General features: G+C 38.9%; 1 protein-coding gene across 3 annotated transcripts in view; it reads right to left on the reverse strand.

Annotated features, from left to right (window-relative positions):
* Window positions 1-20,967, reverse strand: part of ATG10 (autophagy related 10) — a 94,876-nt gene extending 73,909 nt beyond the window's left edge. The window contains exons 1-3 of one of the 3 annotated variants that reach the window (XM_054053439.1): window positions 20,839-20,967; window positions 17,379-17,504; window positions 12,332-12,448 (exon numbers count right to left, since the gene is read on the reverse strand). In XM_054053439.1, the coding sequence (XP_053909414.1) occupies window positions 12,332-12,448; window positions 17,379-17,492 (231 nt within the window). In that variant the 5' untranslated portion in view covers window positions 17,493-17,504; window positions 20,839-20,967. Of the gene's footprint in view, window positions 1-12,331; window positions 12,449-14,640; window positions 14,738-17,378; window positions 17,505-17,614; window positions 19,973-20,838 lie in introns of those variants that run through there. The other 2 variants (XM_054053438.1, XM_054053440.1) reach the window with 2 other exon arrangements.
* Between the last annotated feature and the right edge of the window lie 393 nt (window positions 20,968-21,360).

Consider the following 21,360-nt stretch of genomic DNA (forward strand, 5'->3'; position numbering starts at 1 on the left):
GCTGGAAGATGGAATTCAGTTTGCTTAAGCTAGACATCTGACTCTTATTAATTAACTGAGATTCGAGCTTAAGTTTGCACTTAACTGGTGAAGAAAAAACAGGTTTGGAAGGTCTCCAAAAGCAGAGTATGTCTGCATAACTGCTGCCTTAACTCAAGTAGACAAAATCTTTATTTAGAGACACTCAAAAGCACACAGGAACTTAGCTCTTTACTTTTGGAGGACTCCTTTAGTAAGCACAAGTGCTAGTACACTAAGGTAATTCAGGGCTAGGCCTGCATCAGCAAGTAATACACTGCTACAGGAATAGATCGAGGCCATCAATAGTTCGAGGTCTGAACCAACAGCATATGCAGCTCCAAGGTTTTGCTGCAGACTGGACTTAGTCTGATTCTCTGAACTGAAAGACCAACAATATGTGGTTCAAAGCTGTACATAAATGTCAGTCATTGCTTTGGACCCTTAAACTTCCATTCGGAGTTGATGCCCATGCAGTTTGTACCAGAAGAGATCTCCTAATCTAGTTCATGTGCGTCAAACTAACCAAGTCATAATAAGTGGGGACATTTGGGGGCTTTGCTCCAAAATGATACTATTGCTCTGAACCACAGTACTAATGTAGGCATAGGCTAAATAAATACCAGGTTCTCGCTATAGCTTTCATCTCTCCCTTCCTTTTTCTTCATCCCTGGGCAGAAGTCAGTCAGTTGAGTTATTATTAGTGCCCTTCTACTTCATCTCCCTGACTGGTATTGCAAAACTTGTTAGGAACTTAGCATCTTCAGAATATGAATAACCTCTGCCAGATGTGACTGATCTTGGCAAACAACTCCAAAAGCACATTGTGGTGGAGCGCCAGACAGAAAGAATGACCTCTTACAACCATTTCCAAAGAAAATCGGTCAAAAAACAGTCACTTACAAGACCAGCTTTCCCACATTAATGCCTATAGGAGCTGTTCTTTCATCCAGAATGACTGTGAAGCTAACATCCATAAGAAAAGACCTTTGCATAAACCACACTATATACAAAGTTCCACATTTATTTATTTTTGACAACTTGTAATACAGTAGCTGATTGTTCGAAACAGAGACATCCATGTTATAAGCCTGTCATAACAACGAATTGTAAAAAGTGGCCAAGATGTGAACAGTTTAAAGCCATGCAGGGAGAACACACAGGGCAATTTTAAAGGAACTTCTTTAAGCACATTTACTACATGGAATGCAATGCCATATATCCATGCACTGTTTATACCTACCCAAATCTTTTCTGCAGTACTGCTATCCTACCAATTACAGCTTATTCCTTCAAACTTCCTTATTAGCTGTAAGACCAAATGGGTTTTGCTTAATTGAGCCTTTTCCTTTCCATGAAATATTGATTTTCCTCCCACAAGTAACATATCAATAAGAGATGAACATCAGTGATGTTCTGGATGCTATAAACTGTTCCTTCTTCACACAGGTTCTCCAGTCCAGTAACAGGTGGTTAGTGTACCAACCACTGCAACTGCAGCAGGCAGGTATACAACAGACAGTGACAAATTCCCTCCCACACCAAACAGTTTTATGACGTTTCTATATCACTAAAGACCGTTGCCATATGAACATGCCTATTTCAGACATTCAGGGAGGACAAGCAGCCGGACATTTGAAACTGGCTTGTGCTCAGAAATTACGTATCAACTCCTTTATCTCCTGGTTTGACAAGAAGGGTCTTTTGTTTGTCTTTACTCGCTTTCCTCCTAAACAGAACTCTGAAGATTTTCTTATGAAAGCTCTTAATACTAACCCTGCCAGCAGGCTGAGCTCCAGGTTTCCTAATAAGACTCCTTGCAAGGACCTAAGATAGTCCTCATTCTGCAGTAAAGTGACAAAACTGACAACCAATGTAAGAAATGAGGAAGTATGTCCCAAAATAAAGTTGTTTCCTTTTGCTACTGGGAGGGAAAAGGGCCAGCCCCAGCTCTCTCCCATACTTTAGTTCATAAACCCATTCTTTGTTCTCAGAGTGACACCTTCCCTCCAGTCAGGAGCTACCACACCGCTCTGAAAATTAGCCAGTCCAGATGTAATAAAGAAAATAACTACAGAGATTCTAAGAAAAGAAGGGATTTTAAGGCTGGGATGTTAGCTACCATAAGCCAGGAAATTTAAAACAGAAATTGAAATTTCAGTCTAAGACAGACATTTTGGCAGAAATATTGCATGATTTTCCTTTGAGTATTGTCAGTCAAGATCCTCACTCCTGGGACTACACCTTCACAGTACATTCCAAATATACACAACATGTGGAGATGCTTTGAAATTTGATGATATTTGCATTTGGACTGACATCTTCTTGTAATATGTTTGACACTGAGCACTTTTGTAACAAAGAACTGAGCCGATTTCAACCTGTCTTTTCCAAAGAATAACGGGCAGCTACACATGAATGAATAAGTGAACAGTTTGCTACAGCAATGAATGCTTCTAAGTTTGCAGGCACCAGATGGAAGGAGAACATTATTGCAATTCCTGCATCCCATTGTGTAACAGCCAACAGAGCCGTTAACGCTTTCTGGTGATTTCTAAGCTTTTTAATGTGCTTTCCTTTGAAGGTGTTTTTTTGTGCCCTGTCAGTCTTCCAGCTAGGTTCAGCCTGTTTATTGGCAAGCTATCAAATAAGGAAAAATACAAAACGTAGATGGAAATAAATACTAATAATCATATTACAAAAATTACTAGATAGATACAAAGCTTATGTTATAAAGTATGACCTCTTACTTACAGCACAAGTCTTTCACCTCTTACAAGCCACAGTGATCTCTCTTCTATACTAGAGCCATCTGCCTTTCTGCACCTTACTGTAGCACCTACCCCACAGAAATGCCTGTCTCAGGGTCCCACAGAGTTTTAATACTTCATAGTTTTCTTTTTCAGAGAGCAAACTTAAATCTTATCATACGATATTACATCTTCCTTCAGAACTCAGAGAAAAATGGCAAAAGATGTTTATTTCACATTACTTATTTTTATTGCTGCTACCTCAGATCATCATGAGAAAACGATCCCTTGAGCAAAATACTCTGTTACAGATATCCATGCTAAACAGTGTATTTTCCTGTCCCCAAACATATAGGAACATCTAAACAATGTTCCCTTTACTTGGAATGTGCTTTCAGTACCTTGTATTCAGTAAAAGTGAGAGTTTCTCATTTAAAATGTCAATAAGCATGTCTAAACGAAGTCTGAACTAGTCACTGGCAAACCAGAGCAGAAAGATTGCGCAACATTAACAAGCTGAATTCAAGTAAAAAATACATCTGATCTATCAAAGATACATGTATTAAAGATACATTCTCTTGTTTATTCAGAAAAACACCTGTATCTCATACAAATTCACAGAACTAAATTCATTTCTGCTGTGAACAAGAATAATTTTGAAATTAAGGCATTCGTAATCACACTAGTACCAAATTTTAACACACTGCTGTAGTAGCATCACGTTAAGTATCAGTCCAGTACCAAAAGAAGTCTTACTTTCACAGCTATAGTTCTCAAGGATATGCACTAACACTTTGCTCCTACAAGGTAAGAAAGTAGTGTCACCTCACTGTCAGCTTTTCTGCTTGAGGAAAGATAAGTTATTGCTATTATTGACAACAAAATATTTTGCAACACTAGAACATATTTTTCTGCAGCAGAAGTTCCTAAATTTCAATTGACTTCAATGCTATTTAGTTATATCTAGGAAGGGCTAGACCTCAAAATCACACACTAATCACACAGTATAACTCAACAATGTCCTGGAGGAACACTGCATTCTGACCTCAAAAAGAAATCTAATTCACTATGTTTACCATATCATCATAAAACCAGAAGTGATTGCTTTTTAATTAAAATAAGCCTAGCAAGACTGCAAGAAAAAAGTATGACACTGCATCTTTTTTCCAGACTGGGAAATAATAACTGCTTATTGTAACAAAGGGGAGAAAAGGATTTTTTCATGTGGCTTGAGAGTGACCCATGTGAGCAGTTCAGAGACAGTGATGGTGAGATGGTGTTGGGGAGCAAATAAAACTCACAGTTAGACCTTACAGCTAAAACAACAGTAACAAGGGATTTTCTACAAAGCAGAGACATGTGGAAGTTTGGCCATTTTGCCTAGTTCTCAGAAAGCCACTTACTCCAAGGATCTAAATCTGCAATATTCACTCCAAGCCAACATGACGTGTATGCTGCAGGCAAATAATCCAAACACAGTGAAAGATGAATCATGTAATGCTGCTACAAAACACAGGCACTTGGCCAAAATAGAAGTATTGCTCCAATACAGATGAGCATTGTCCCTAGAAAATTAGAGCATAATACTGTACCAGTACAACTTACTTTAGAAGAAACAAAGGAAGGTACATATGAAAGACTGGCAACATGAAGTACTTTGAGGTTCATCCTAAACAGTAATATGCTAACAACTGACTACATTGTGACTTTGTTTCCTCTGCGGTACAGCAGTATTGACAAATATTACAGTTTCTTGTTTGTGAGCTAGTGTCATAATCATTTTTAAAATACAGTCTGGAGAAAGAGAACACTTTGTCTGGCAACAGGGCAGCACATCTACAAACTGCCCCTGGAGCAGCCAAATGCTGAAATTACAATTACATGTTGCAATCTCCCTCAGGATTCCTTCACCACTCTTGGAGGGAGGAAACCTAATCTACAACTGGCACAGCAAACACCGCCCAGCGTGCTGGTGCAGCAGTGCCTTAGAGTGCTGAGAGCAAGCCTCATTCTTCTTCACTCTGTCCATCTCCACCGGCCACTATCACTAACTTCATACATAGGTATGGGCATAGAACAGAAGCACACTTCGAATCCCAGGCTTCCAAAATGCTACTTACGATTTGGACAGCTCTCTTACATCTCCAAACCCTACAATGGCCAAACCAAAACATAAATCTGTACCAATTAATTTAAAAAGCATTTTTATTGCTCAAGAATCCCTCCCCTTTACCTTCTTAAGGCCAGATTATTGCAAACATATGAAGAACTATATTGAGGAATGAAAGAATTTTAACATTAATCTTCTTTCTATTATATTTAAGATCACCATTAGTTTCAAGGTACATGCTTGGAGTATAATCCATTTACATTCTGCATATCTCAGTGATTAATCAATTCTGAACAACTACTACCAAGATACATCATGTTCTACTAAATCCTAAAACGTGTGGTGTTATATGAAAATCCATACAAATTCAGAGATAAACCAACCTGTGAGAGCAACACTTGTGGGTCTTCTATACATTTTAGTGAGCTTTTAACCACATGCCTGCCCCTTGTCATTTTTCAACTGCGGAATAGTTTAGTTTTGGATGTTTAACTGGGGAAGTGTTCAGTACCTACTTGATCATATGTGATAAAGAATCATTGTACACTACTGATATGCTTCCCTCAAAGTCTTCATTCAAGTTAACCTCAAGCACAGCAATACTTTGGAAATGCCACAGTGGTACTACATTACTAGCCTTTATATTTCTAAACAATGTCATTCTTTTGCCAAGCTTTTTCATGCATTTCAGGTTAATAAAATCCAAATGAGAATATTTTCTTGTGGTTTAATAAAGGCTAATTCTATTTCCAGATTAATACATTTTTAAGCAAAACTACAAGCACCTTCACTGCATTTTGAAACACACTTTAGATCTCCTTAGAATAAATGGTTTCTTGATTTATTTTTACAGGTTTCCATCAACATTTTGGATTCCCTTTCTGTGATCTGGCATTTGAAAAGGTTGATAGCACATATGCCAGACAATGAAGCATTAAGGAATTTGGAAGATGAGGCCAAACACTGGCCTGGCTAACACAGACTTATGGGGCACAAACATCTAATGTGGCCCAATTAAGGCTGATCAGCAACATTTTGGTCAGCAGTACCAAAGGAAGAGCTCACTCCTGGAGATCTAATGGAACTGGACTAGGAACCATCATGAAAAGGGCCTGAGTAGCTATGAGAAATACTGAAATTAGAATATTTCCTTGCTACCAAAACTGCGAAAGATTTACACATTAGTTTTTCATGGGAACATACTTTGGACTGAATAAAGATGGAGCATGATTTACTTCCCTTCTTAGAGTAACAGGGAAACTACTGAAAAGAGAAGGAGTTAACTCACCCATTTCTGAGCAACTGTACTGCTTTTAAGCTCAGATCCATTCATTACAAACTGATGGTTTAGGTGAGTATATAATACTTTATTTTCTCCCTCTTTACTAAGGCCCTTTCATTAATTTCTCCAGTGAGTGCTGGATTCCATTAAATGTATTTACATTTTTCTCCTTAAGTAATGTTTGCTGGGTTTTCATTTCACATGTTTTAACCATCCAACAAACACTGTGGTTATGCAAATGTTTACATTGAGTTCATCTTATTTACTTTTGTACAAAAAAAAAGGAGTTGTTCTTAATTCTAAAAATACTGGATTTGTTTAAAGAAAAATGATTAATAATTACTAAGAATTGTAATTCGCTAACTGTTATAAACGAGCAGCACAGCTGAACAGCAAATCACGTGTCATTATCAAGTTAAAGAAAGCTGTGAGACTCATTCCCACATCTTCCATCAAGGAGATCTTCACTAACACTAATAAATATAAGCCAACAAAGGTGAAGTCCATGTAAAAGTAATCACCCTGTTTCTGAAGCTCAGTGCACATTTTTCAAAGGCAACATCAGGTATTAACAGCCCTTCAACATTCCCAATCTGCCCACTCCTTCTTAAAGTAGCAACAGATGTAGCTTCAGAAATGGTTCCATGCTGACTCACTTCTTCTGCAATACCAAGAAGAGCCGAGACAAACCACACAGAGAGTTATTACTTCAAGTTATTGCTTCCCTTGAGCTATTTGAATAATAAACAAAAAGAATGCATAAAGTGAATCCAGATTTTCTTATTTTACTCTCTCAGAATATAAGCTCTTTGAGGCAGGAGGACTACCGTCATTTTGAATTTTCTATGGTATTTTTCACCCTATCAACCATTCACATAATAATATATGTAATTGTTCCATCCTTGCTTAAAATACGTCTACATAGCACTTCACAAAAGATGGAGTTGGATAGTGGTAAATTCTAAAGTCTAGGCTGAAATGCATCACTTCAGTGCAGTTGGCTACCTGGGCTCATAATAAAATAAGTTAAATATGACTCCGTAGCATTTGAATATTTTCAGTCATAGGCAGGAAAAACTATTCAGTTCTCCAGGAGTTACTTATACTGGAAAAAAAAGAAGGGTGATTAAAAGCAAAAAAAAAAAAAAAAAAAAAAAACCTAAACCAAATATGGAAGAGTTCCGGTTTCAGTAGAAGCAGAAGGTACTGACACAAGATACCAGCGCCACAGCATCCCTCAAAACCAAGCCCAGATTGAGTTCATCAAACTTACCACCTCCTACAGCTGGTCATCATTGCATCTAGTCTCATTGAAGAGCTCATGAAGAATAATATACATGAATCTCTTTTACAAATCTCAGTAATATAAGATTGTCAATATAGAAATATTTGAAATGTGTCTCCATGTTCATTATTATATAATAAATAAGTTACACAATAAAAAATAAAAAGAAACCACAATTCCACATTCATTGATACAGACCCTGACAGATCTCTTGGCAGGACAAATTTGATTTGGATCAAGAAAGAACATACGCTGATGACTGTTGTTGAATTAGCCAAAACACAGTATGATAGTTACACAAGATTTAAACTGCTTGTGGAAAAGTACAGATGACACTCATCTGGCACACAGTCAGGACAGCACAGAAAGACAATGACTGATGCAATAAAAATTTAAGAACAAAATTGCAACTTAAAAATTTTCAAATGGAACAGTGTGTTTGTATTAGTTCCTTGGTTTGCATCTCATGCTATTTTTATTCTATTATAAGATACACTAAAAGCTTTATGAGCTCTTCAGCTCATATCCTAGGGACTGAATGTGATCTCACTGGTGTCCTCCACAACCTCGGTCAAAAGTTTGTTTACAGTGAGCTATGATGTCAGTAATATTTTCTGTTTACCAATCTGGACATTAAAACAAACATCTTGATTAAACTAAATCTACAGAAATCAGAGAATGGCATTTTAGAGGGACATTCTCAATCTTTTTCTAGTACGATGGCAAATGGAAAGAGACTGCATAAAAAAGGATTCCCAGGGACTTAGTTAGATAAATGCCTTGATAACTCAGTTGCTGCCAAGTATATAGAGAGCAACTTTCTTAAACTGCTCTTAAGTAGATATTAGCATTTAAGCATACCTGTCTCCAGGTACCTTGCTTTACAGTGTCAGTACATCTTTGTGGACATAAATCCCTTTTTACATTCACCTCCACTTAACCTTGAGTGAAGGTTCATTCCAACACAAGGAGTAAAATCCAACTCATGATGCTTACACTGTATTCAGTTAAAGACATAAGCTTTTTCACAACTCCCAACACCTTACACAGTCCTCATACATGCTCATAAGGTAATCCCACTCCCGCCTAGGACAGCCCAGGAATTAGCAAGACTGTGACTGAAATCTAGCCGATATTAACTGGTTCACTGACATGGAAAAGGATAACAGAAACAGTCTGAATTCCGCAGGCTTGCCAGTGAGCTGAAGAACCCATCAATTAACTGTTATTAGGTGCATGGTAGAAGCATTCAAGTTCCAGAAAACGGAAAACCTGCTTCATACCTGATCACATGCCAGCTTGCTGCAGTACAGGCCAGTGGTTGTGTTACAACAACTTACTGCCAACCAGCTGATCCCTAGATTCTTGCAATTCCTGCAAAACAGGAACCTCTGTGCAAGTAAGAAGTTCCAACAAGAGCTGGACTACAGCAACTTGCACCACCACCTCCCACAAAAGATGGCCGGTACTTCGGCAGAGCAGCACACGCAGATCTATGACATGTACTGGTTGCAACTGCCAGTTCCCATCCCAGCATCACAAAAGCCACAACATCCCACTACACAAGCATGCCAGTCTCAATGGAAGGGTTTCAATCAAGGCTTCAGCCAATGTCAGTTGCTCCAACACTTTATCTTTAAATCCTTTTTTTTTAAGTAGTTATTTTAAAAAACACAGCTCCCAACTAAGTACGAGCCTTACCACCATACTGAAACCTCAGCCTCAGTGAAGTCACTAGCAAAACTACTGATTTTAATGAGCTCAGATCTGTATTTTCTTGTATGAGATTCACACAAAATACAGACATCTACATCCAAGTTTATCGCCTAGCTTCCCTTGATCATTAGTGAAGAAAATAGTCCTTTTAGACTCATCTTCCCCTAGAGAAAGACACCTAAAATAGGGTGACTGATATACATCCAAAAATGCTTTTTTACTTCCTCAGACTGAAACAAAGATTTAAGTGACAAGCTTTATATTGCAGATATCTAAAATAAGCATAAAGAAACCCACAAAATTTTATTCTTGGTCTTCAGATGAAAACATAACTTGTGTAAATGGAACCAAGCACAGTACATAATATACACTGTTCTGCATAAAAGACCACGATACACATTTATTCATCATTGCTTCAACAGCAAAGCTCCAAATATTTAGATACCAGACAACAAGTTGGAAAGCTGGAAATGATAACTGTCCATATAAGCAATGAACTGAAATAAACACTTCAAATAATTTCATTGGGTTCCCTGGAGATCCCACGACAATAGCAGATTTTTGATACTGTGATAACTGATAATTCATTTTCTGTTTGAATTAAGTTACTTCAGCTGTTCTATGTATTATCTGCACTGTATTATTATGCTTCAGTATCTCTTCACAGATTAAAAAAGAACACAACAGAAATAATTTTGCCTCTCTGCAGTTTCAACATCCTAATTCAACTCTCTGCTACAAGAAGATATACTTGCTGATTTATTCAACACCGTACCTTCCCTGATGCATCTTTGGTTCAATGACTTAAATAGGAGTTACATCCTCACTATGGATAACTTTCCTGTATTTCCCTCCAGCTTCAATTTTCACCTTGTCTGCCAAAACTAATGTCCTGTTTGTAATCTCTGAAGTGGATTCCCCGGAACAGGAGAGGAAAATCTTGTGGCCTCTTATGCCCTGTCATTTACCACAGGATATTTTTTTTCCTTGCCTTTTTGCCAATACAAGTTGTTTCTAACAATGGATATTGATTACTCAGACCTTAATTTCCTCATTTTTCCTTTCTTACTGTTCCTAGTTAATTCTGTTACAGAAAACTGTGTTCTGTATCTGCTGCCACACCTTAAAAGACAATATCAGACTATAGACAGACGGATATATCTCAGTAAGATACAAATAGTAGAGATGCAACACAGAAAAATCTAAATCACAACAGCAATTCTGAAAGTTGTGAAATACGCAACTATCAGAAAATGTCCACAGGTTGGTTACCTTTCAGTTCAATGAAGACTATAAATTTGACATCATCCCTATTAGGCAGTGAATATTTTGGAGAGGAAACTCCATTTTTTTCTGAAGCATACCCTCATGTCTTATAATCTACACAATCTTCTAAGATCTTTTTCTTGCTTTGCTGCTACTACGCAACACGAACAAAGGTTCCCTCTCAAACAGGGCCTAGACATTTCTGTGACTCAAAACATAGAAATTAGAAATTAATATTATTATTATGTTGATAAACCATAGAGTTTGGCCTGAAATCATACTCCAGTATATTAAAGACTGTTTATTATTATATTTCAGTATATTAAAAACTCTTTCTTTCAGTATATTACAAGCTCAGAAGCCTTTTTTGTGTTGTAACACTTTTCTACAGCTGATACTTCTTTATAGAAGGAGAACTCCGTAGAAAGTCACAATCGTAAAAAGCAATTTTGAATATAAACAGTAATGTGTTCTTACATGTCATGTGTTCTTACATGTCATAACTGAAATATAAACATCGCTGTAATGACAATTAAGTAACAACCTCTGAAGCATTGATACTAGCCTTCATTTAAGAAATACTGGAATTTAAATTAAAGGAAAACTGAAAATGCTTCCACTACCCTTGAGACGACGTACATACTATGCTTCTAACTGGTACTAATCAAACAAATGAAGGTAACAATTGTAAGATACACAGATTCCAGTTCATATCAAAGCTGGTGCATCAGCAATGGGGTTGTAAAATCTTACTACTTTTTTAGTGGATTGAATGAGTTGTGCTATTGGTTACAGAACCATGCCATGTTTCCAGCTGACATTTGTGTCATTTGGACCCTAGACGTTCCCTATGGCACTCAGAGGGACCATAGTGCTGCTTTCATCCAGCCCTGTACCTGCACTGACTAGCAAAGCAGAACATAACAAGCAGACTTCTACCCATCAGTAAAAGTCACTTTCATTTACCAAATCACCTTCTATCACAAAATTTTTAAGAATCAAATATTTTCTGATATCTACGCCACTTTAAAATACAGCTGAAACCTGCAAGGGAACTCAAAAATCTGTAGAAACAACTACATCACAGGCTAACAGACAGCATGATTGGTTTAAGTGCCATTTTCTTCAGAAGCTAGGCCAAGAGAGTACTCAGTTCAGGCCCTGTACCAGAAAAAGGTACTGGAAAAAATACCATGTCCACCTATTCAATAGTTTTTAACATACAGAATACATTGTTTTCAATTATACTCCAAGATTTCTGTATTTATGGTAACAGAACAACAAAGGAGTGAATTTCTAGTTTGTGTCTTGAGTAGTCAATAATACGGAGGTCTAATACAGAACCAAACAAGCAATTAATTATTCAGATCAGTTCACTCTGAGTTTAATAAATGGGTTTCATTCTCCAGAAGAAGTTTATTCTCCTTCAAGAACCCCCAATCTCTTTTATTTCCCACCACCACTTTCAAAAAACTGCTCAGTTCTTTAAATTATATCCAAAGAAAGTTCATTCAGTAAATCACTTCAAATGAGTATTAAACTCAGTTTTCTTTTTTTAATTAATTTTTACCTCTAAGATAATTAAATCTTGATGCTTCCTCTTTATTCCACAAAATAAAAAAGAAAACCCCCAAAAAAAAGGTTTCCTTAACGTTATTGAATCAGTGTGCGATGAGGAAAATACATACATAAAAGATGTTGGAGCCTTGCCATTTCCTCCCTATTTTTGTCACAAATATAGCTGTTTATCTGAATGACAACAACTATAGGAAGGATAATTACAAGCCACTGGTAAGTTAAGATCTAAAATCTTTCTGGAGATAATTGATTTGATATTATAGTATTTTTTAAAATCCTGTTCATTATTTACCTTATAAACACAGAAGTCTAAAATCCGTACTTACTTCAACACGTGTAAATAACATTTGTTCAGTGTTATCATTTCTCTCCTCAAGATCTGGCGGGATGTTTCTGTTTCTTACTTCAAAGTGTGTTTTACTAAGATAACCATCAGCAAGGTCCTGTATTCAGAAAATAAGAAAGGAAAAAAGTTTCTGTAATCAATATGCTAAGTCCTATCGCTGTTCTAGAAAATAAACAGAGCATGGTATTTAGGCATAAGCTCCAAGACTTTTTATAGGCACCGATGACTGCACTATTTCACAGCATCTTCTCACAGGTAGTGCTTGATGTTAAGTCAAAGACCTGAACAGTGAAAGTAAAATTTTATCTAGGTATTAATGGAATTAGACAACCAGACATCATGAGTGCCGAAGAACTGAAAGACAGTGCATTGAGGTCGTGAAGAGATGAGCAGCTGTTAACAATTCTGACCTATCTATTTCAAACAATGCATTCTGCCAGTATAAACTTCCCAGTTCTTAGTAGATTGGTTCATTTTTGCTCTGTTCCCCTTCTAAATTTTTAAAGCCCTGAAAAAAACCAACCTAACATTTCAGAACCTATGTGTGCAGAGTCACAATTTGTTCCCTTCGACTGATCACCTCTGAGGGTCAAATGTAAGAAAAAACAGACAAAGCTGTACCTTCTCCCTGTTCCCTTTTTATTCTGCCTCTCAGGCCACACGGTCTACTGTTGTAAAAGGCCGTTGTGCCATTTCAGAGTGGCAGGAGAAGGTTTTAGGAGCTCTCCGCCCTTTCTAACCAGACTATCTGCACACATACATAAATATTTTTTTAATTAGAATTAATAGGAGAGCAAAAGTTTAATAACAAATCACTGGAAAAATGTACACTCTGAAAAGCAGGAAAAGGCTGCAGAACAAAAAGAACAGTAGCTGCATGTTAAGAATTTATTTCTGAAAGGAAATAAATAAACTGGGGGTTTATTAGCTGCTTCATTACATTTTATTCTAGACAAACACAGAAAGCATATGCACAACATCTGATGAAAAAGGATTCCATTCAAAACAGTCTCTCTATGAAATTCATTTGGGTAGCATTAAATTGCTTGACAAGGCTGCAAATTTAACCATAATTTAACTTTTTGGTTAATCTGTCATTGCTGACACAGTTTATTTAATGTATTCTGGCCTTTAATCAACACAGGTTTTATTCTGACACACCAGTTATCTCTTTTCAAGGACATTGTAGAACCTCTGTGCCTCAAAAATCAGCTATGGGATATTTGTTTACTTTGTTCTTACCAAGCTTCACACATGATAAAAAATTATAATGTTCTCTACATGTATTTTTGTCCATGAATTTTTAAGCGTGAATCATACCATAAGCAATTAGCTTGCTCATAACTTCTCCTGCTGCATGCCTTATTTTCTCCCTAAATCTCATCAACAGCATGAATCCACCAAACTTTGCTGGCCATATGAGCTGCAGAAACAACTGCACCTTGTGCAGTGAAGAATCAAGCATGCAGAGGACAACAGCGACAGAAAAATTAAGTCTAACTTTGTGATACTAAAGGCACATCTCTCATTCTCAATATTCTCTGTGAAGCCCTTCCGTGTAGAGCTTAGTGCAAGTGTCAGCAGAAGCAGAGCTACGTGCATTGGTATTTATCCCCCTAAGAGCAGCAAAAAATGTACTACAGCCACCCACAGAGGTAAAACGCCCCAAGGCACAACGAGCTTTGCCAGAGAACACTTCGACACAGGGCTCACCTCCCTGAACCAGTTCTTCCTCTCAGCAGTAAGAAGCCAAGGTCCACAGCCTTTGCATTCTGTAGTATTTGAGTGCCATGTAAAAATACCTATGGATAGCTGGAAACATGGACTGGGCAGTCTTTGTATTTGATAGCTGTATGTCAGAGGCTAGAGGAGAGAGGTGGCAAGAAAGAGAAGCACCTCTCCTGTAGCACTGTCGGTAGAGTTACATATTTTGTACACCTCTGCCCCTATAAAAAAATCAATACTTTAGCAAGGACTTTGATCTCATTGATGTGGAAACAGAGTCCATTTCTACTCCTTGAGAGTATCATAAACAAAAGTGAAGTGATACATAGCCTTTGATATGATTAACTCGATTACCCTAACTAAATATGAAACAAACATAAAGCAAAATGTAAATGGCCAGCAGCCTTCACAGCTAGGATTGAAATATCCACCCCTAACAACTGCACCCAAGTTCAGTTCCATCAAGTCCTACAATAGAGATGCTCTTGTATTTTATAGGTTTCTTCTGAGGGAAAAAAACACCCCTGGATTATAAAAATAACATCATTAGAACATTTTACTCACAGCTGTAAGTCCAGGGTTCTTCTTGGGCCATGTGAGTTGATGCCAAGAGAGCCAGCTCCACAAAAAGAATGAGTGTTTCATCATCTAAATTTAATCTCTACAGAAAATATAGGAAAACAAGAACAGTTCTACAGACCTGGTTTACCTGTGTGGTCTTATTGCTATCAATGGGTCTATTTACATGACTATAGAATACAGAATGTGATCAAAGCACTCTCCATTAGTAAAATTAAGAGTGCCCCAAACTACACACAACACACAGATTGTCAAAAAAAAGCAAAAAAGACAATGTGGCATCTTGTTCATGAAAAGGTTCCTTCCCAGACTACGTACTATAAATGAATGGTCTCAATGGCCTGTTTTTTATCACACCTCGAAATCACAAAGTCGCCAACTTGGCCCATTAAAAAAACTCCTAGGATTTTTTTTTATATTTGAGAACAAAAATCTATCTCATTCTGCTATTTCCAGCAAAGCTTCTTATTTCACAAAGTTCAAACTTTGATCCATGTATTAAATTCCCAACAGAGCCTCCAAGCATCTTTCTTTGTTGAATAAATCCTCACAAAGGTAGCCTTGGACTGAAATCTAGAGTTTCTAATGGTTGCCTGTAAGAAAGGGTGCATTGTAACACTTGGCTAATATTTGCACTCTTTTAAAAACTTCTAAACAGAATGCATCTAAGGCCAAGATCCTGGTTCTTATTGAAATTCTGTTTCATCTGTGATGAAAGGGTTACAAATGCTAATATAAAATTACCTGTAGAAACAATGGAATATATAGGACCTTTTTGCATTTCAAAATGGTACAAGCATGATTTTTCTCCACAAAATTCATGAAAGCATGGGCAACCACTGAAGCTATGAAAGCACAAAAAAAAAACCAAAAAAACCCAAACCAAAACAAAACAACAACAAAAACTTAGACAAGTAAATTTTCTATAGCAGAAAGAAGAAATACACAGATAATAATGACAATCCCAAACCATCCATTACTCAAAACAGAAGCAAGAGAACATATGAAAACATACACTGGCCACCCACCAAAAATGGGTGGCAAAAATAAATCCTAGAACAGTGTGGATTTATTATTAGAAGGAAAATAACAGAGGCATTCGAAGCAAAAAAAAGCAAGCATTCAAAATATTTCTGTTGTCATTACAGAACACTTACAATAAATTATGTAGCCATAAGCCATAATTATCATGATGGTTTTAGCGCAGTGGTGGTTAAGTAGGACATTAGCATGAAGTGGCTATCTTTAGGTATTTTTAAATTAGTACCTAACAACTGCCGATTTTCTTTACAGTCTTTGAGCACTGTGGAAGCTTCAGGGAACACTGAAGAAAGCCAGCAAGTATCAATATCTCTTTATATACTGGCTGATCTGTGTAACTGTATACAGATTAACTTGACACTATCCCAAGAAAATCAAAGGAAGACATCATATAGAATTCAGTAAAAGAAGAAATAGACACAGTAAATGTAGTTATTTTGTAAGAAAAACAGATTTTGTCAGGGTAATTTAAAAAGATATGTTTGGTTGATAAACATGCAAGTCATAACATTATGTGCTTAGGCTGTTGATTCCACAAGGGGAAACTGAAAAATTAAAATAATCCCACAGTAATCTGACACGCACAAAAGGATGAAAAAGTCATTAATTAGCAGATCTAAAATGTGAATTAAAAATGGGGAACCATCATAAAAGAAGTTATTCTAATATGGTCCTGTGAGACTACAGTCTGGGGCCCATGCTACTGAAAATTTTGATTAACGATCTAGAAATAGTATGTAACTATTATTGGTGAGGTTTGAAAGTTATGGGAAAGCAGCAAATAGTGAGGACTCATCATTATTATAGATTACTGTGTTTGCTGTATGCAACTAACATATATTTTTGTTTAAGATATCAAGGCATGTATCTAGAAGAAAGCCTATGAGGTATTTCAGCGAAAAGGGTTAAAGTGATCCCTGGATATATAACCACAGGCACTTTTTGCCCAGAATAGGAAGGTTTGAATTTCATAATGATACAATATTCATTGTCCAGTTTTGCTCATTGTTGAAAAAAAGGATTTTTACATACTGAAAAGGATCCAGTGTAGATCCAAAAGAATGATTAAAATATTAGAAAACACCTCAAACAGTCAAGGAGCTCAACATGTTTTGCTTTTACACTGACAAGGTTAAGGGGATGAACTGATCCAAATCTTAAGTACCAAAACAGAGAGAGTTCCAATAAAAGAAGGATCTTCAGCTTAACAGACAATGGCTACCAATCCACGGAATATGAAGCTAGGCAGCTAAGATTAAAAGTAAAAGCTTTTTTTAAATTCCATTTTAAGCATAGTCAACCATTCAAAAGGCTTGCTGAGAGCTGTGACTGTTTCTCCATGATCGAGAATTCTGAAAATGACAAGTGCGTAATGCCTTGAAAGACGTTTTCTGACCAAAACAGAAATCATCTCAGGTAATCCTACCCCTCTGTTACACAAGTTGCACTAGACCATCCCAGCAGTTGTTTCTGGATCCATGAACCCTATTCAATACATGTACTGGCCTAAATCCTCAGTAAACCATCTCTGCACTATTTTATCCTTGGACGAGCTGCATAAAATGGCATTTATTTCACACAAAGTAACCCCCCCTTAAAAGATGTTCCAGCTCGCAGTGGTTGTCAACACCTCAAAAAGGTCAGCAGGAGTACCTTAAAATTAACACTATTATTATTTTTACCTTGGTAGTTCTCCACTCCCAGCCATCTCCTATCTCCTGTGAATGTTTAATAAATTCTTCACAGTACTGCTTGAATTTTTTTTCTTCCAAAAAGAAGTCCTCTGCATCTGCCATGCCACAGGACACCTGCTGAGCAAACTAAACGTTAGCACTGACAGATGAACAAGATGAACAATGAAAACTTTCAGCAATTTTTAACAATTGAATATTAAAAAACCAAAGCACTGGGAAAATACCTGCTTCTTTAAGTAAAACAAACACATGTTTCTTCATGTACATTAGAGAACCACAGACATACAGAATGGGTGAGGTTGGAAGGGACCTCTGTCCAATCCCCCTGCTCACAGCAGGGTTAGCTAGAGCAGGCTGCATAGGATCATTTCCAGTTGGGTTTTGATTATCTTCAAAGTTGGATGCCACAACCTCTCTAGGGATCCTGCTCCAGTGTTCAGTTAACACAGGAGTAGATTATTTTTCTTCTGTTTAAACAAAAAAAAATGTGTGTCAACTCGTGCTCATTGCCTCTTGTGCCTTCCCTGCAATGAACAAAGTCTGGATCCATCTTCTTCATAAATATGTATAAATACCTGACAGGAGGGAATAAGATCCCACTCGTATTTCTCCAGGCTGAAGAGTCCCAGCTCTCTCAGCCTCACCTTGTCTAACAGACACAACCATCTTTATGGCCCCTCCCTGGACTTGCTCCAGTATGGTGATGTTCTTTCTTGAACTGGTGAGCCCAGACCTGGACACAGCACTGCAGTTTTGACATGTTTCTTTAGTGTTATGGTCCCACTGGCAACCAGAAACCCAAATCCATTTGTGGGCTACTTCCACGGGCGAGCCACCCCTTTTGGGGGCAACTGAATGGCTCAACAAAACCTTAATATCTCTAGCGTTTGTGGAGACAGAAATTAAAGGATGCACCATCATAGTCCCTCTGAAGCAGCTGTTCCTGCTCATGCCAGCAGTACAGCCCTCAAAGGCCAAACAATGTGGCTTCTGAGGGTTACAGAGTGCTTCAAACAAGCACCTTATGCACCCCTTAAATCCTTCTCTTCCAGGACCTACACATAATAGAATCACTTTCTCAGGCAATTTGGCCAGTTTTACATCCTTTTTGAAGGAAGTAAAAAGTAAATAAATACAGCTGTTTCAATGTATTCATAAACATAAGGCATCATCACTGCAGCACCACACAGAAATCTTCAGGAACTATTACAACTAGACCACATCTTTTCTTGACAAGAAATACAAAGTACACAGCACCTCATGCAGCGTCCATTATTTGTCAGGATCTGGCCCTAAATCACATACTCTCTGCCCAATGACATCAATTATTTATCTAGCTATTTATATATCTATAAACGTGTTATTCTCAATGGCAGTCAACGCAAGCTCTTTAACGTTTGTGCTTTCTGGACATCAAGAGGAAATGCGGAAGAGACACAAGTAAATGTTTCTGCAATTCCCAAACTTCCCAGTTCAGATGACAGACTGTGAAACTGTGGTACAGCAGGGAATGAAAGCATAGTTATCACAATTTAAACAGAGATATGTGCTTTAGGAACATATCTAAAGAACATTTAGATTTAAACTAAATGCTTTAGGAACATTTTCTAAAGCTGAAAAGAGGTACCATGCTGTTGGCACCTGATACAAGAAATAGTTAAGAGGTAAATAGTAAAATTTAATTTAAGCCATCAGCTTATTTGAAAGTTACACAGAATGTCTCTCTTGATAGCATGTTTTCTTTCTCTGAGAGCATAGATTTTTTTTAGACAGTTTCTGTCCCAGACACTGTTCATTCTCTGATGATAACACCTTGTGTGAAGTATGATCTGTGCCAAACCCACATCTCTTCTTCTGTAATCACCTCTGTTTGGAATCTCTTCTTATCTCAAAGGCAAGGTCAAGCACAGAGCTGGAGCTAGCTCCAAATTAACAAGAGTTTTGACTGTTGTGAAGCTTCATAGTAACATTACAACTAGACCTTGGAAAGTAATAGAATACGGATAAGATTGCTGGCAAAATTTATACACATACATGTAAGTGGGAAATACATTCTGTACCCAGCTCTTGTCTCATTGCACACAATTGATGGAGATCACTTCCTCATGTTACCCAGGCCTGATTAAAGGATGTTTGCTTTCTAAAACACCAAACGAGCCTTAGAGAGTTTATTTGCTGGCATTTTCAGTATCACTACAAGAGTAACAGAATTACAGAATGACTCAAGTTGGAAGGGACCCACAAGGATCACCAAGTCCGACTCCTGTCCCTGCACAGGACACCCCAATGTTCACACAGTGCATCTGAGGGCACTGTCCAAATGCTTCTGGAATATTGTCAGGCTTGGCTCTGTGACTGCTTCCCTGGGAGCTGTTCCAGTGCTCCACCACCCTCTAAGCAAGGAACATTTTCCTAATATCGAACCTGACCCTCCCCTGCACATCTTCCTGCCATTCCCTTGCCTCCTACCATTGGTCCCCAGAGAGTTCATAGCATCACAGAACAGTTTGGGCTGGAAGGGACCTTAAAAATCATCTAGTTCCAGGCCCCCCTGACATGGGCAGGGACATCCCACTAGATCAGGCTGTCCAAGGCCCCATCCAACCTGGTCTTGAACACCTCCAGGGATGGGGCATCCACAACTTCCATGAGCAACCTTGTGCCAGTGTGTCACCACTCTCATAAAGAAGAAATTCTTCCTTACGGCTAGTCTAAATATTGCTCTCTCCAGTTTATAGCCATTACCCCAAGTCGTTATCACTATAAGCCTTTGCAAACAGTCCCTCTCCAGCTTTCTTGCTTTCCGATCAGGTAGTGGAAGGTCACTATAAGGTCTCCTTGGAGCCCTCTCTTCCCCAGGCTGAACAAGCCCAACTCTCTCAGCCTGTCCTCTTAGGGAGGGTGCTCCAGCCCTCTGATCATCTTTGCAGCCCTCCTCTGGACCCGTTCCAACAGCTACATATCCTTCTTACATTGAGGATTCCAGAACTGGACACAATACTCCCAATGAGGTCTCACAGGAGAGAAATAGAGGGGCAGAAAACCCTCCCTCTCCCTGCTGGCCACACTTCTTCTGATGCAGCCCAGGACACAGCTGGTTTCTGGGCTGCGAGCGCACGTTGCCGGCTCACGTCGAGCTGCTCACTGACCAGCACCCCAAGTCCTTCTCTACAGGGCTGCTCTCAATCACATCATCCCCCATCGTGTATTGAAATCGGGGTTTGCCCCAACCCAGGTGTAGGACCTTGTACTTGGCCTTGTTGAACCTTGTTGAACCTCAAAGCCCCACTTCTCCAGGCTGCCCAGGTCCCTCTGGATGAAACCTCTTCCTCCCAAGTGTCCCCATCCCGCGAACCCCCTCCCTCCCCCGCGAGAGCCCCCGGACACCCAAGGCGGGGGAGGAAGGGGGGGGGGCGCGCCGGACGCAGCCGCCCCGCCCTCCACGTACCGTCCCCTACACCTCCTCCGCCGGCTCCGAGGCGCACGCACCGCCCCCTTCCCCCCGTCACGCGCACGCGCGGCCCCCGTTCACTGATAGGCGCGACCGGGCAGCGCTGGGGTTGGGGCTGGAGTGTCTTCCTCTCCCTCCTCTCCCTCTCCCTCCTCTCCCTCCTCTCCCTCTCCCCCCTCCCCCCTCCCTTCCCCTTCCCTCTCCCTCCCCTTCCCTCTCCCTCCTCTCCTCTTCCCTCTCCCCCCTTCCCCTCCCTCTTCTTCTCCCTCCTCCTCCTCCTCTTCTTCCTCCTCCTCTTCTTCCTCCTCCTCTTCTTCCTCCTCCTCCTCCCCTTCCTCCCCTTCCTCCCCTTCCTCCCCTTCCTCCCCTTCCTCCCCTTCCTCCTCCTCCACCCAAACACCATGCAAGCTTTCTTCAGGCTGGGCCACTGTTGTGTTCAGAGCCAAAGCAGGATCAGTTTTCTCACTCCAGCAAAGTCTCATCTGAGTAACTTCAGTTTCTGAAAGTTATCAGTGTATC

The sequence above is a fragment of the Cuculus canorus genome, chromosome Z, assembly GCF_017976375.1.
Source record: "Cuculus canorus isolate bCucCan1 chromosome Z, bCucCan1.pri, whole genome shotgun sequence".
NCBI classification, from domain to species: domain Eukaryota; kingdom Metazoa; phylum Chordata; class Aves; order Cuculiformes; family Cuculidae; genus Cuculus; species Cuculus canorus.